The sequence below is a fragment of the Temnothorax americanus genome, unplaced genomic scaffold, assembly GCF_048541705.1.
Source record: "Temnothorax americanus isolate GAGA-0224 unplaced genomic scaffold, ASM4854170v1 Scaffold1, whole genome shotgun sequence".
Lineage (NCBI taxonomy): Eukaryota > Metazoa > Arthropoda > Insecta > Hymenoptera > Formicidae > Temnothorax > Temnothorax americanus.
In genome coordinates, this window is record NW_027509230.1 from 5761796 (window position 1) to 5779901 (window position 18106).

Genomic DNA, 18106 nt, shown 5'->3' on the forward strand with positions numbered 1-18106 from the left:
AGTCGACTAAATATCGTTTCCAGTGGTTTCCACGCGACGAATGACACGTGGACAGTCCGTTTCCTTCTGCGACACGTCGCAGAATGCATAAATTAACTTTTTAGCTCTATACGCCATTTCAGCTCTACTCGTCGCGCAAAAAGCGTCGAGGCTTCTATCTTCGGTATTCGAGGTTGTAATATAATACCGTGTATTACGTATCTTCGCGTATAATCGTCAAATTTAAATTAAATACCCTCGAAAGTAAATTTATTCCGACATCTATTAAGATTTCTGATTCAATATCTTGTTAAAATTTATTTTAATTAAAATAAAGAACAATACTATAAGACCATCTATTTTTTAAGCATCTATTAAGATTTCTGATCCAATAATTTTTAATCAATTAAAGCACGAGGAAAAAAAGAATTAACTACTATAGTAAATTTCGTAAAATATCGATAACTAACATTTTTTGTGGTGAGAGCTATAATTTTGCAATAATAGCAAAATCTTTTGTTAAAGTTTTTCTGAACGTTTTGCTACTTAGGAATAATTGCAAAAGATTTTAGCAATTATAAGACTGTTGCTAAGTTATAGCTCTCGCTGCAAGAAATGTTAGTTATTCATTATTTTACGACTAGATATTTGCTATAGTAGCTAATCCATTTTTTTTCGTCAATAGAGAACAATATTAAGAATCTTTAAATTGTCGTATAGCTATCGGTTAGCTAACTTTTTTCTAATAAGTGAAATAACCAAAAGTGACTGGTTATTCTAAGATATTCTTGCGGGACTGTAGCCCAAGATCGATCCCAAGAGAAGAGAAAGAGCGTTCGCGCGCTTGCGAGAGCGCGCGAAGTCGAACGCGGGCGTGATTTACGCCGACGTAAAAACGGCCGGCGGAACGTATTCGAAATAACCGCGGAATGTCCATATATTCCGGCGGAACGTTAAACGTTTACGCGGCAGACGTTTAACGCGCATTGACCACATGGTTCGCCTTTACGTTGTCAACAGTGGCACCGGCGTGGGGCTCACGGCGCTGTCGGTCGTTATCGCTCCCTTTTCTCTCCTCCCGCCCGAGGAACACGCGCGATATTTTCACAACACTGTTTCCGACCGTTCATGCTAACGAGTAGATACGACTGAATATTTTTATGTCCACGTATTCCCTGCGTATCATTTAATTCACAAATCCATATTATTACATCGAATTCTAATTAACTCGAGAGGAATCTAAATACTCTGAGGCCAACATTGTTCAGATTCGTAGTTTCTGTGATCTTATCCTAATTCTTCATTTTGATATTTTTTATTTAGTATATATGCCGCCCGTTTCTCTCTTCCGATTTCAACATGGAATGATTATTAGTTGCTTTCCATTTACATCAAAACTCAGATAATTCTCACTTGTGACGTCATAACTTAGTAAAATGCACGTTCTTTTTGCACGCTCGCAAGTGAGATTAAACTGAGTTTTTATCCACAATCGAGACCATGTGTTTTAATGAATCTAATAAACTCACATTAAAAGTGAGGCTATGGACCTGTATTATAGCCTGTGTGATTATACCTGTGTGATAGCTTTGTCACCAAAATGAGCAGGTAAATACAAAATGACATATCTTACCCGAGTATAAATTACTCACATAACTGAGTGACTCTCAGATCACTTGAGCGTAAATGGAAAGCAACTGTTATCATGTTGGTGTACGCGGTAAACGGTTTCCGCTTACGTTCGTTAACAAAACGAGAAAAATCAGCAAAGATTAATCGCAAACTTAGAAAAGGTGGAGATGAAGAACGATCGAGAGCAGATTAGTGGTTTATCGAAGAGCAATCTACCGATGAGGAGACGGGGAGGAAGGATAGGAGACGAAGGGCTGATGGACCAGATCGAAGAACGCGAGTTGCATTTCAATGTGACCAGCGCGTACGTAAAAGCATTTGGTGGATTCCACGAGGGTAAAAACCCTCAATGGCGATCGTCGGCGAGAAGGGCCTCAAAGGCGGACGGTGTTTTCGCGATAGTGAGTGAGTCTCGTGGAATGCTGGGATCATCGCGTCGACTTTTCGGCTCCGAGCACGATCAAAAGTCATTTCAGATCCATGGATCTAGGATGTCTATAAATCACGATATTTAAAATATAAGAAATATAAAACTCTTTGTAATGTACGGTACTCCGCAGTAATTGGAAATCCGAAATAGATGAACTGTGCTATCTTCTCATCAGATCAACTTCTTGTCAATACACGAAATGATCGATGATTAGAATTAAATATGAAGAAAACACTTCTAAGTAAGTAGTAAATAAAAAAATGTGCATAATAAGATTCCATTAATTAAATCGTTGCCATTAAATTTTATTTAATTAAATACATTTGCGTCGTAGATATGTGTCTAACCGAGAAAAATGTTAATTACATAAGTCGTAAGCTATCATTTTTATCCAATTTTACTTTATACTTAAAAAATTTTAATTCAATAAATTTTTGTTTACTTTGAAGATTATCTTTATATCTAATATATCTTTATTATTATATATCTTAGAACACGCACACACACATGTCCCGTTAGAACAAATAAATATGACAAATAAATATGAAAGATCAGGTGCGAAGCACGTGGCCCGAGAACAGGCCTCATCAGGATCCAATGTCCGCGCGAAAAAGCCTTCCCTATTATCTTAGATTGTCTTGGAACATATGTTAAGAACGGCAAATAAATATGAAAGTTCAGGTGCGAAGCACGTGGCTCGAGGATCCAACGTCCGAAGAGCGCGTGGATAAGGCACTTAGGTGACACGCGCTACGAAAATACAACGGGCGAAGGACCGGCGAAGGGGCGACAAGACAGAATTAGACGCGGAGAAAGAGGCGCGACGTCCGACCGTTTGTTTTACGGCTTCGCCCGTTTCCACGACATCGAGCGCAATTTTTCTTGCTGCGTCCTCCTCTTCTTCATCGTCCTCGTCTTCCTTCTCTCTTTCTGGTGCCTCGCCCGAGCTCCTTTATTCCGGAGAGGGCTCGCGACCTGCCGACCCCGCGCTGGCGAGAGATTAATGCCCGCCTCGACGCGATTACTCGCGATATCGCGATAATATTCTCAAATATTCAAAAAAAATTTATCTACAAATTAAAGAACTCCGTAAATATGAAGCATCATAATATGGTATCATAAGTATATATGTTAAATCACGATTACATTTTTCAAGATTTCTTATTTTTAAATAAAACACATTCCTCACTAGCACACAAAATTAGGGGATACTTTGAGAATGTCTGGATCTTTTTTATTCTTTTATATAATTTTCTGTAATAGATTTTATCTTCTAAATGTGAGATAGCAATCGTTTTATATATATTATATATTGCGTCATTGTCAAAACCCGTTTCAACAATTATTATTGATATCATTAAAGAAAGCATCTAATTGTTGGACATCGAGCAAATAAGAATGTCGACACTCTATTATATTTAAACATCCTTAGAAGGGCTGACGAAGGTATTCCCGATGTTTCATTTACAGCGCGGACGGACGGCGCGTCCGCAAATTCGTCAACAGGCACCCCGTTTAAAAATAAGACGTAAGAACGCACCATCCCCGCCGAGACGGCACTGGCTTATTGGCGTTTCTGCTCATTAGGATAACCCGAGGGGGGGTTCCAACGCGATAACTCATTCAGCTCTGAGAAAAAGTAAATAGAGCGAGAAACGGAGAAGCGCGCGCGTACGACGGCCGAGAATTCTGCGAGCGACCGAGATTATCGAGGAAAACGTTTATTTTTGCTCGTTAATTTCACGTCTCGCTTCCGTCGCTCGTTTGTCTCCCGCCCTTTTTCATAATCTACGCGGCCCTCTTGGCCCCGAATTGAGCTCAAGCAGGATACTTCTCATACTCCAGGATAATCTTTCCCGTTATTACGATCTGTACAAAATTACCTTTTTTAAAAAAAAGGTAAAGAAAGGCGCCAAGTACACGCATAGTAGTGTATATGTTGTTACCTCGAAAAAAAAAACAGTGGTAGTATTATACCTTAAAAAAATCTAAGTAACAAGTGGTAGACGAAATCTTTGTATCTTGAAAAATCTCGAAAAAACCTAAACAGTGGTATCTTCACCTCAAAAAAAAACAAAGTAGTAGTATTATACCTCGAAAAAACCTAAGTAACAAGTGGTGGACGTAAGCTTTGTATCTCCAAAAATCTCATCACAAAATTACGTTACCTTATCAAAAAATGAGTCGCGCTTCAAGTGATCTATTATTACAATTACAAAAAAGAAATGATATCTCTTTTTAAATTACAGCGCCAATTACAGAGAACATACACTGAGAAAAAAAATTTGTCAATCCCAAGAAATATTTAGTCCGATACGTTCAACTAAACATTTTAGTTAGTTAACTAAACATTAGTTGAATTAATTAATTCTTGATTAAAGAAACGAAATAAATTGTTGAAACAACTAATATTTAGTTAACTAACTAAAATGTTTAGTTGAACGTATCAAACTAAATATTTCTTGGGATTAACAATTTTTTTTCTCAGTATATTTTTCGAGATACAAAGATTACGTCTGCCACTTGTTACTTAGGTTTTTTCGAGGTATAATATTACTACTGCTTTTCTTCGATTAGAATAAAAAATTGAATCATGAAGAATTACACAGAGGTAACAGTACAAAATACAAATATTTTATTAAAATATTTAAACCCAACAAGGGAATACAAGGTATTTAAATACAAAGTTTATATATGTATTTTAAAAGATTTAATCGCATCGCAAAGAATTACAGAGGTAACAGTACAAAAAATAAAAATATTTTATTAAAATACATAAATTTTTCTTGTCAAAAAACTTGGCGCTGCTAGACCTTAAAATTAGGTCAGCTTGGTGTGTGTGTGTGCGAGCGAGTGGGTGTGGGCGATGTGTGTGTGGGCGATGTGTGTGTGCGAGCGAGTGGGTGTGGGCGATGTGTGTGTGTGTGTGTGTGTGTGTGTGTGTGTGTGTGTGTGTGTGTGTGTGTGTGTGTGTGTGTGTGTGTGTGTGTGTGTGTGTGTGTGTGTGTGTGTGTGTGTGTGTGTGTGTGTATGTGTGTGACGGTGAATAATGCGGCTTATTATTAAGTATAGGATAAGTTAGGATAAGTTTAGATTTTTAAAGCGATTAGAATTAAAAGTATAGAATAAGTATAGAATAAGTAATATTTACATTTGTAAAAGGTCTCTCTCTCTCTCTCTCTCTCTCTCTCTCTCTCTCTCTCTCTCTCTCTCTCTCTCTCTCTCTCTCTCTCTCTCTCTAGCAGCGCCAAGTTTTTTGACAAGAAAAATTTATGTATTTTAATAAAATATTTTTATTTTTTGTACTGTTACCTCTGTAATTCTTTGCGATGCGATTAAATCTTTTAAAATACATATATAAACTTTGTATTTAAATACCTTGTATTCCCTTGTTGGGTTTAAATATTTTAATAAAATATTTGTATTTTGTACTGTTACCTCTGTGTAATTCTTCATGATTCAATTTTTTATTCTAATCGAAGAAAAGCAGTAGTAATATTATACCTCGAAAAAACCTAAGTAACAAGTGGCAGACGTAATCTTTGTATCTCGAAAAATATACTGAGAAAAAAAATTGTTAATCCCAAGAAATATTTAGTTTGATACGTTCAACTAAACATTTTAGTTAGTTAACTAAATATTAGTTGTTTCAACAATTTATTTCGTTTCTTTAATCAAGAATTAATTAATTCAACTAATGTTTAGTTAACTAACTAAAATGTTTAGTTGAACGTATCGGACTAAATATTTCTTGGGATTGACAAATTTTTTTTCTCAGTGTATGTTCTCTGTAATTGGCGCTGTAATTTAAAAAGAGATATCATTTCTTTTTTGTAATTGTAATAATAGATCACTTGAAGCGCGACTCATTTTTTGATAAGGTAACGTAATTTTGTGATGAGATTTTTGGAGATACAAAGCTTACGTCCACCACTTGTTACTTAGGTTTTTTCGAGGTATAATACTACTACTTTGTTTTTTTTTGAGGTGAAGATACCACTGTTTAGGTTTTTTCGAGATTTTTCAAGATACAAAGATTTCGTCTACCACTTGTTACTTAGATTTTTTTAAGGTATAATACTACCACTGTTTTTTTTTTCGAGGTAACAACATATACACTACTATGCGTGTACTTGGCGCCTTTCTTTACCTTTTTTTTAAAAAAGGTAATTTTGTACAGATATCACGCCTTTTTGTAGTATTACGCATTGTATAAACAGTATGTACAAGGTGTTATTTCGAGGTATAATACTACCACTTTGTTTTTTTCGAGGTAACAACATAATACATATGTACTACTATGCGTGTACTTGGCGCATTTTTTTACCTTTTTTTTGAAAAAGGTAATTTTGTACGGATATCACGCCTTTTTGTAGTGTTACGCATCTTAATCTTAACAAAAAAAATTACACCTTATAAAGAAATGTGTCTGAAGTTGTAAATATATATATATACACATTGCCGGACATTGCTTTTATGTATAATATGCATGTATATTACGTTGCTTGTATAAATTATTTCTTACCAACTTTTTCCAAAAATTATTTTTACGTCAGACATAATTTTAATTCATCCAATTTTTATTATGTCTAAACATAATTTTTGTCCAATTTTTATTATGTCTAGACATAATTTTAATTCAGCGATTTTTATTATGTTATGACATAATTTTAATTCTGCCGCTAAGGAAATTTTAAGTCGATTTTTATGAATCAAGCTTGAATTCAATGTTTAGGTGTCCCAGGTTGCCGATGACGAGGTCCACATAGCGCGCTCTATAGTTTTCGGTGTCCAGGTGTATTAATACCTTGAATTTGATGGCCACGTGTTCCAAGTTGCCGATGACGAGGTCCACATAGTGCGCTTCGTAGTTTTCGGTGTCTACATGTATTAATACCTCGAATTCGATATCTACGTGTCCTACATTGGGTGCGTTCAGCCGATACTTTGCTAGCCTAGCAATCGTGAGCAGTCGCTCGTTTTCGCTCGTTTCCTCTTTTTTGACTTACTGGATTAAAAAGAGAAGAAACGAGCACAAACGAGCAACTGCTCACGATTGCTAGGCTAGCGGAGTATCGGCTGAACGCACCCATTCAGATTTAAAGTTATTAATACACCTAGACACCAAAAACTATGAAGCGCATTATGTGGACCTCGTCATCAGCAACCTGGGACACCTAGACATCAATTTCAAGGTATTAATACACGTAGACACCAAAAACTACGGAGCGCACTATGTGGACCTCGTCATCGGCAACCTGGGACACCTAGACATCGAATTCAACGTACAATTACACCTGGACACCGAAAACTATGAAGCGCACTATCTGGATCTCGTCATCGGCAACCTGGGACACGTGAACATCAAATTCGAGGTATTATTACACCTAGACACCGAAAAATACGGAGCGCGATATCTGGACCTCGTCATCGGCAACCTGGGACACGTGGACACCGAAAACTACGGAGCGCACTATGTGGACCTTGTCATCGGCAACCTGGGATACCTAGACATCGAATTCAACGTACGATTACACCTGGACACCAAAAACTATGAAGCGCATTATGTGGACCTCGTCATCAGCAACCTGGGACACCTAGACATCAATTTCAAGGTATTAATACACGTAGACACCAAAAACTACGGAGCGCACTATGTGGACCTCGTCATCGGCAACCTGGGACACCTAGACATCGAATTCAACGTACAATTACACCTGGACACCGAAATCTATGAAGCGCATTATCTGGATCCCGTCATCGGCAACCTGAGACACGTGGACATCGAATTCAAGATATTAATACACGTAGACACCAAAAACTATGGAGCGCACTGTGTGGACCTCGTCATCGGCAACCTGGGACACGTAGACATCGCATTCAACGTATTATTACACCTGGACACCGAAAACTACGAAGCGCACTGTGTGGACCTCGTCATCGGCAACCTGGGACACGTGGACATCGAATTCAAGGTATTAATACACGTAGACACCGAAAACTATGGAGCGCACTATGTGGACCTCGTCATCGGCAACCTGGGACACCTAGACATCGAATTCAACGTACGATTACACCTGGACACCGAAAACTACGAAGCGCACTGTGTGGACCTCGTCATCGGCAACCTGAGACACGTGGACATCGAATTCAAGATATTAATACACGTAGACACCAAAAACTACGGAGCGCACTGTGTGGACCTCGTCATCGGCAACCTAGGACACGTAGACATCGCATTCAACGTATTATTACACCTGGACACCGAAAACTACGAAGCGCACTGTGTGGACCTCGTCATCGGCAACCTGAGACACGTGGACATCGAATTCAAGATATTAATACACGTAGACACCAAAAACTACGGAGCGCACTGTGTGGACCTCGTCATCGGCAACCTAGGACACGTAGACATCGCATTCAACGTATTATTACACCTGGACACCGAAAACTACGAAGCGCACTGTGTGGACCTCGTCATCGGCAACCTGGGACACGTGGACATCGAATTCAAGGTATTAATACACGTAGACACCGAAAACTATGGAGCGCACTATGTGGACCTCGTCATCGGCAACCTGGGACACGTAGACATCGCATTCAACATATTATTACACCTGGACACCGAAAACTACGAAGCGCACTGTGTGGACCTCGTCATCGGCAACCTGGGACACGTGGACATCGAATTCAACGTATTATTACACCTGGACACCGAAAACTATGAAGCGCACTGTGTGGACCTCGTCATCGGCAACCTGGGACACGTGGACATCGAATTCAAGGTATTAATACACGTAGACACCGAAAACTACGGAGCACACTATGTGGACCTCGTCATCGGCAACCTGGGACACCTAGACATCGAATTCAACGTACGATTACACCTGGACACCGAAAACTACGAAGCGCACTGTGTGGACCTCGTCATCGGCAACCTGAGACACGTGGACATCGAATTCAAGATATTAATACACGTAGACACCAAAAACTACGGAGCGCACTGTGTGGACCTCGTCATCGGCAACCTGGGACACGTAGACATCGCATTCAACGTATTATTACACCTGGACACCGAAAACTACGAAGCGCACTGTGTGGACCTCGTCATCGGCAACCTGGGACACGTGGACATCGAATTCAAGGTATTAATACACGTAGACACCGAAAACTACGGAGCGCACTATGTGGACCTCGTCATCGGCAACCTGGGACACGTAGACATCGCATTCAACATATTATTACACCTGGACACCGAAAACTACGAAGCGCACTGTGTGGACCTCGTCATCGGCAACCTGGGACACGTGGACATCGAATTCAACGTATTATTACACCTGGACACCGAAATCTATGAAGCGCATTATCTGGTTATATATATACCTAATTTTTACTTAAATAGAAATCTTCCTCCTGACCGATAAGTTTATCGACCTAATTTTGAAATACGCGCGCGATATCGAAACTGGCGATACCTGCGCCGCCAGCGTCGAAAAAGTGAAAGTGACGTTTCTCTGATGACGTCATAATATGTTATAATGAATGCGAGCGGTTGACGTAGAAGAAAGTATCTTAAAAAAAATTTTTGACATTTGGACTTTGCGTCGCAATATCTCCGCTCGTAGGGCACGTAGCGGAATATTATAAGAGAAACCCCCCCCTAATTGGACCCCAAGCTATCGATCAAGCCTAATTAGAACTTGATCCGTTCACTCGTTATCGAGATCTCAACATCTCGTATACTCGCAACCCGTCGCGTCGCGTAAAAGAGTCACGGTGCGGTCTCGCTTCGCGTGTACTTGGCGCGAGACACTACCGTGTCTCTTGATAATATTGTTAATTATGAATTATCTTGTCGGAAGAAATAACTTAAGATCTGTTTAAGTTCGCATAATTCTATCCTTTGTAAGAATTTTTCTTTATAACATTATTACAACGAGAAACGACGATATTGCAAAATTTAATAAAAATTGTATGCAGAAGTTTAATTAAAAATTAACAGAATATATAACAAATGAAGAAAGTAGCGGAACTTTTGTAAAATTTCTCATAGTGATGTTGATAATAGATTGATACTCACGCTGCTTGTAATTATTTTGTTAGTTTAGTATTGTTGTTTGTTCATTTATCACATTTATTTATTTTATTTATATTTATTTGTTAGTATATATAGTTTTTTATATCTTTATTTTAATGAGAGGAACTTTATTGTAAAATTGATATGAGTAATATCGTCTACTTTTAATCAAAAAATTGATCAAAAGATTTAAAAAAAAAAAAAACATTAAAGATTCGAAAATTTTTTAAAATACAAAAGTACATACCAATGATAACTTTATCGCATAATTAAATTTTTTATTATAGGTTGTAGCACTTTTTGAACAGAAAAAAATTTATGTTATATAAAGTCAAGAAGATTGTCATTATCACAATTTATAATCAAATGAAATATTTAAAAATACATAAAAAAATATGTGCCATTTTTTTTATTTTATTTTTGCATTAAATATATTTTTTTAGAAAAGTTTCTCTATTTTTTTAAATTCTCTTCCAGTATCTAAAAATTCGATTACTACTGACAATCGATTACATCTAGAATTAGAATTACTTACCACAAATCGATATGACAGAATTACACTACAAGGTAAAATTATTTATTCTCTTTCATGTTAGAAATAGTGTTTGAATTCTTATAAGTTTTTTATTATAATAAAAAATTAATATCTATTAAATTATAAAAAATAAAGACTTTAATAAAATGGAGATTATGAGCGATTATCATCATCTATGAGAAATCTGTCAATAAAATAGAGATCTGTAAATAATATTATTAAATTGTATATTTTTTGAAATACCAACAAATATTAAATTTTTCTTGTCTAAAATTAATAATCAATTTTTGTCAGTTATACAAACTTATAATAAATGTCAAATAAGACTGCAATTTTTCTATTCTTCGTCATTTGCAAGTCTACGGAATCATCAGTAATCTTATCTTGAAAAAAAAAAACGTTTTTGAGGAAACTATTGATAAGATTGCAAAAAATCAATACTCCCCGATTCTTATAAATAGTTGCTTTTCAATCTTAAGGATTGAGAATATATAAATTAACAATAGATTTTACACAATTATAGAAATAAAATGTTTTATTAATTAATAAAATAACCTACATCTTAATAATACTTCTGATCTTATATTTAATATTTTAACAAGGCCATCCCCGAGAAAACTGTCGGTAGAGCAGAGAAATCAATGTTGTGCAACGTTGCCACGTCAAACGCGTCAAGGGTTGAGTGCCGAAGTCTTTATGAGAAAGTGGTTTTCGTCGCGGGGGTGAGAAAAAAGCAAAGGAAAAATTCAAGAAAGTCTGATCACACGTGGGTCATGACTACGTCGTACATCGCGAGTACGTATCTCCAGGTGTCCTTGGTTTTTACAGTTCGTTCCTTATTGTGTTCAGGGTTACGTGAGACGAGTGTCGTCCGAGAGACGGAGTGTTTGTTAATGTCATGCATGCTCCTCAAGGGACGTGAGTTTTTTTTCCTGAGAATTTCTTTAGAATTCACATTGAATACGGCAAAGAAATTGATTGATGGATATTTAAATAACTGTATAGTTAAACGGTGAATCGTACGTGAACTTTATTTTTAATGGACTTTATCATTATGCAAAAATTTCAGAATAAAACACATATTAAAGCGAAACTGGAGGATTTAAACAGTCAAATATCTGAAAGCTTTTGAAACAGCCTGAAAATTCTAAACGATTGAAAAAAATTAAAAATCGAAAAAATAAAAGTAATAAATATCGATTAATTTTAAAATATTATATTTTAAGCAAGGATTTAAAAATGTATAAATAAGAGAATTTGGAACACAATGATCTGTTTTAGAAACTCAAAGATTTAAAGAAGGTTTTTAGAATAAAGGGAAAAGGGAGTAGATTTTAAAGGCTCGCAGGTCTATCTAAAAGAATCAATGGTTAAAAGTTTCCTTTTGTTTTCTTCGATAAATAAAATATCTCGAAGTTTGAAACGAAGGAATAAGCAATAGTTATATAAAGATTGACCCGTATGACGTCTAGTAAGGTTTTTGATCAAACCATTCCCCGATTTCCAGGATATCAGCATGAATTTCTGCTCACGGAGACGCTTTCGCATCACTCCTATGCGAGCTCTGGCGGCATTCTTCCTGATGGTCGTACTGTTCTGGTATAGCCTCAGTCGGCAAGAGATTCCACAGCAGCCGTGTAGCGTGCCTGAAGAATTTACCGAGAAATTACACGATCTCGCTTACAGGTCAGCATTCGTGATACTGAAATAAAATCTGAGAAAAATTAAATTCAAAAGATATTACATGTCCAACAGTTCATATTCTACCTCCTCAATTTATGAGCCCTAAATTTTAAGTCAGAGGATCGAATACACATAATTAATAAAAAGTAGCTCTCGTAATTAGTTTTAAGTTAAATTTACGTTAGAATAAGGTATCTTTTTTTTTAAATTTTCAATGCGTAAAGCATAATTATTAATGTAAAATTAAAATATTTACTGTCAAAATATATGTATACATAATTCCCATAATTTCACCAGGGCTCACTTGGTCCTCACTAAATTGGGCATCGTTCATTTTCTCTGCCTGGGCGGCCTTTGGGGTCAAGTTCGAATAGGCCGTGCACTTCCGTGGGCTCGTAAAGTGGAGCTATGTTTGGTCGACACGCTCCGCGACGATGTCTTAATCACGAAAACTTTCCGGGAAGTCGGTTTGAGTGCAACCTACCTTCACGCGGCGGGGATTTACAGGATACAGGAGCACGAGGTCGGCGAGGACGCACCCAAAGTGGAGGTGGTCGTTTTCGAGGAAGACGCAGTGGTAAGAAGTTTTGCAAAAAAAAATCTTGTGTATTTTGTGTATTTTAAAATTTATATTAACGAAAATTTTTAAATATTGCTTGTGCTAAGTTGAAATAAATGACAATTCTTAAAGAATGCTTACATATAAGAATTCTTGAAGAATTCTCATGTAAAACGTAAAATCGGAGAGACACTACTTGTTTTGCCAATATTTGCTTTAAACGCTTCGCATTTATGTCAGTTTTATTGTCCCTACTGTAATTACCAGTTATAAACTCATCCTTGTTTTTACGTCAAGAGCAATATCTGTATTCAGTAAGGTTGCGTTTTATGTATCTAGCACGCTAATGCAAATTCAACGCTTTGTGTTTCGTTGCCTTTTATGGAACATCGAAGGAAACTCAAATGTACGAATGTTTCTATGCGCTTTACAGCGCATCCCGTATATTAGGACAAGCGGAAACGACTCCTTTGGCAGCGCCGGTTTGTCTATAAACCGGCGATGCGAACGTTTTATTGCTCCCTCATTTGTATGCATTATGATCTGAAATGCCGGATTTGTCGGGAAAGCCATTAATTGTACATACGTCACGTACCAAATTCATTTTAGATTACTTGGATTTATAAAGCGTACGTGTCTGATCTCGTTGAGAGTCATATCGTCTCTAAAAATTTCTAGTCTGAGACGGGAAGCTTTAAAGATAGTTCGAAAAGGAATAAGAAAGAAACGTATAGAGATGTCGATTAAGACCTCGGAAAGGTTCAATCGTGTTGACACTTGCAGACGCAGATGGTGAGGAGGGTCGGCTGGACCAGAAGGGTCCTGCCTCCGGATTGCGAATTCTCGCCGAGTCTACAGTGCTTTCCGCCACAATTAGTGATACCTCCCCTGCCGGCGAAACAATTCGGCGGCCGACTGATGCCGGTGCCACGAGAAGGCATAGAATTACAGAAATATCATTATCCCAACGACTGGTGGCTGGAGATCAAGCCGACTGACTGCACCGAGCCCCAAGAGACAAACGTGTAGTGGTACAATCATGCGGTGCAATTAATCCTAGAGCGATATTAGAAACACGTACTGTATAATTCGCTAGATCGGAACATTGTCTAACCGCTGTTCAATCAGCTTGGATATAGGACATAATCCAGTTATGATTTAGTTAATTTATAGTGTCCAACTGATAATTAGCTTGGACTATAATGAAGAAAAGTACTGAGGTATTTTATTATAACCAAGATACTTTCTAGAAGTAGACACGACGAATAGACAATGTGCATGTGATAACGCTAGATTTTCTTAGTTACCGCGTAATTGTTTATAGATCGATCTAATTTAGTTTTCTAAAAGGTTCGATCGGCGTATACAACGTGACGACGCAGTTATCGCTTATAGAAAGTATTCAAGTGCTGTCAAAAAATGAAACGTACGGTAGTATTATTGGTAGTGATCGACTGCTAATCATCGTAGCGATTGTGTCTCATTAGATGACTATAAATAGATTAAAATTTTATAAGTCATCTTTTCTAATCGTTTCTTATTTCTGAGATCTTCCTTTTTAATTGTTTCTTAAGCTTCTAATTTGTAAAACTTTACAAACCGGTGATTTATATTTACTATATACAATTACTGAAATTACTGTGTGAACGACTTTTTATGCATTTTTACACTTTTTAAAAATTTTTTTTGATTATTTAACCTGGGAATTTTGAAATACAGTAACATTTACATTACCATAAGTGCTATAAGAAGATTAAAGTACATGTATGCGAATACATGTTTAATAATTAATGTTCATATATTCTTCGAAGAGCAAGGTATACTCTATACCTAATCGTGAAGTTATAGGGAAAATATACGATAGAAGATAAACTACGTGTACTGAAAAGGCATTGCAAGCTTTAACTTACTCTATTGTATACTTATTTATACGTTTATACACAATGCGCTTTTTATACGAAAACATATGTCTTCTTAAAATGATGTACTTCATTTAATTGATTAATTATGGATAACTGTTACTTCAATAGGCAATCTTGTTATAATTTATTATAAGCTGTAATGGCAACCGTAATTATTATTCGGTGTAAAATAGTGGAAAACAATCGTACGCAATAAAGTGTATTCGTTGTACTTCTACTGTCCGCGCGCGCGAACTTGTGTTAATACACTTATAAATGTAATTGTAACAATGCATTTCGTAATGTTATAGTTACGTCCCGAAATCTTTCAGGGATTGAATAAAAATCTAGAAAATATATTAAAATGTCTTTTTTAATTTACGTCAAAATCATTATAATGTATATGACGATCGAAGCGTCTTCTACAACAATTAGAAAGCGAAAGTTATTAAGAGCTCTCGAGTAGGATCTCGACTATGACTAGATTGATGAAATAGACAACATAACGGCAACATCATTCAAAGCAATGAGCACTTCCGCAGCCTAAAGAAAGTAAACGCGCGCACGCACGCGTTGAAAGTATCTCGAAAGTACCTTTATGTACGCCTCCGCTCACTTTTCACTGGATCTACGGCTCATCAGCTATCTATAGCAATTTTTTAGCACAAACATCTCTTCTACGCAGTCGCTATTTTAAGATTCAATGCCGTGTTTATTTTAATAAAATTAACATCTATATAAATAAATCGTGTAATTTTATCATAATTATAATTTTAATATTAATTTATATTGATAAGAGAACAAATTTTCAAAATCTTTTTATAAAGATAATTTTTTGTTGTACATCAACTTTAGCATATATCCAGAATATCTCATTTGCAATTATTTTTGAAAAAAAAAACTACTGTTATCTAGTATTCTTGTATGTACAATTCGATTATTTGGTGGACGTGCGTGTCTACAGAGGCTATAAGAAATACGTTAATATTTCACAAATTTAGGTCACAGAGAAAGTATCTATTTTGCTCAATGTGAATCACGTAAAATTTGCATGTGATATATTCTTTACTCGAATACAATAATTTATTTCTTAAATTATTGTGTAAGTATAGACAATATCATAAATCTTTCTATTGTGCTGTTAGATGTATACAATCTTTTTGTCAAATAATTTCTTATTTCGTTTGTCTGTTTACTTGTGAAATTAATAAGCCCATTTTGAATGTATATTTATCTTGGAGAAACTTTGCTTTATTGAAGAACAAATTGTAATAATTTCAGTCGTACCGTTGCGATGACGTTTATGAGCCATTATACACATGTTGCTTTAGGTGGCTCAAGAGAAGGGAAGATTATAAAAGAAAGTTTCCTGCTCGAAGACTTCAAGTTTATAGTTTCATTTCGGTCCATGAAGGTTTCATCTCCGGCTACGCGAGCACTTATCTTTAACAGAAAACTTACAATTAGCGATATAATGTGTCCTGCTTTAGAGTGATATGACAATCTAGAATCAAAGAATCTTAATATATCTAACAATTTTATACTTTTTAAATGTGTGGTACGGAATTGTTGATAGCAAAGTTATTGAGATGATTGAAGTAAAAGTCCGCAAGTAATTATTTTAGATAAAGTGATAAATTAACAAATAATGATAATTGATAAATATTTTCTGACCAGTATATGGAAAAAATATAACCATTAAAATGAGAAAAGTGCATCTAGAATATGCTGTTCTAACTACATATGTATCTAATCAGAAATCTAATTAAAGTAAATTGGATGCATTGGAAAAAATATAGTTATAGTAATTTAAAAATATATATATTCTACGAAATAGAAAAATGCAGGTGAGTTAATTAATTAATATTAATAAAAGAATAAACATTTTCCATTATAGAAATTGATGTTAATTTAATCGTGATGTGTTGATAATTTTTAGTTACCTATGATTATTGTGCTTGTTGGCTTAATGTTGGATTTAGTGGAATTTAATGAAACTTACAAAATTAAGTCGTATGGATATTACAATCCCCATCCATGGCGACGGCTACGATGGCATCCTCTTCCAAAACACCGAAAACATCATTATCATACCAAGAGAATGCCATCGCAAAAACATCATCGTTACGAACCAGAACCAGACTACCACGGGTAAATCTGGAATTCGTGACAAATTTTATGTTTGTTAAATATCTTGAAAATTTGGTGTTTTTTTTCGTTGTTCCATTTCAATTCTTTATACTACGTAGTTCGTACGCATATTTAATATATATACATATTTTATTCATTTATACACGCAGATATGCATCGCGTCATGAGGATTCGGTGGATACGTCTGACCACGATAAACCTTACGTAATAGTCATACAGCTTCCACATAATAACGAAAAAAAGGAATATCGTTCCTATCAGCGAGAGCATGTTATAGATGATCCTACGCGAAATAATGATTATATTGACGACGCCGATGAATTAAAAGTATACCAGCTGAATAACTAAGATATTCAAATAAAAGTTAACGACCATTTGTCGATTTTTGCATTGTAAGATATATATATATATATATATATATATATATATAATAATTTGACAGTTTGGTTAATAAATCCTAGATTATATCTAACGATATAAAAAATTCGTGAAATTGAGTTTCAGTTTCGATATTTATGTTTTATATTTGTTTGTTATCTTCGACATATTTTATATATGTTAATCTTTTGCGTTTAAGACTGTGTCAATTTATAAATATACGTCAATATAAATATAAACTACGTTGGAAATATTTTGAAAATTGTTATATTCATTGAAATACTATCTGTTTCATATTTTGATGATTTTCCTGTATCTAATAAGACGTTAATTTTTGTGATTATATGATTTTTATTTAAATTTTGAAATTATCTTGTTATTTTGTAATAATAGCAACAATAATGAAGAAAATTAAAAAGAGATTAGAAGCAGGATAGTTATAGATTTGGCCTTGTGCTTAATTACACTACACGTTTTTTAATGTAGTTTTTATTTCTAACGTAATAGTCAACGAACATATTGTAATCGTAAATAATAATAACATACAATGTCGTCGTGATGTTGATGTGTCGCTGCTGCAGTCCATCTTTTTGCAATTTTATTTATTCCCTTGATACGACGTGTCGACAAAGATCACTCAAACGGATTCTTCCGTACTTAGGCTCCTGTCTACGTCGGAAAATAGATCAGTTTAGCAAACAAGAATTTTTTAAATTTAAATTACTTCTCTAAAAGCAATTTAACAAATCTATTAATCAAATTTAAACATTACTGCAAATAT

At 35.5% G+C, this 18106-nt stretch overlaps 2 protein-coding genes across 3 annotated transcripts; both read left to right on the forward strand.

Moving 5' to 3' along the window:
* Positions 1-11307: 11307 nt before the first annotated feature.
* LOC143901352 (uncharacterized) lies at positions 11308-14494 on the forward strand. 2 transcript variants are annotated; one of them, XM_077413725.1, is made up of 4 exons: positions 11308-11571; positions 12161-12339; positions 12634-12913; positions 13679-14494. In XM_077413725.1, the coding sequence occupies exons 2-4, from the start codon at positions 12170-12172 to the stop codon at positions 13922-13924; spliced, it is 696 nt and encodes a 231-aa protein (XP_077269851.1). In that variant the 5' UTR covers positions 11308-11571; positions 12161-12169; the 3' UTR covers positions 13925-14494. The 2 variants fall into 2 exon arrangements, with proteins under 2 accessions (XP_077269851.1, XP_077269761.1); XM_077413635.1 differs by having other exon boundaries at positions 11308-11448.
* A 1740-nt stretch (positions 14495-16234) lies between these two features.
* On the forward strand, positions 16235-17903 carry LOC143901591 (uncharacterized). The gene is made up of 3 exons (XM_077414037.1): positions 16235-16643; positions 16736-16947; positions 17097-17903. Exons 1-3 carry the CDS (start codon positions 16638-16640, stop codon positions 17293-17295), a joined length of 417 nt encoding a protein of 138 aa, XP_077270163.1. The 5' UTR covers positions 16235-16637; the 3' UTR covers positions 17296-17903.
* Positions 17904-18106: the final 203 nt, after the last annotated feature.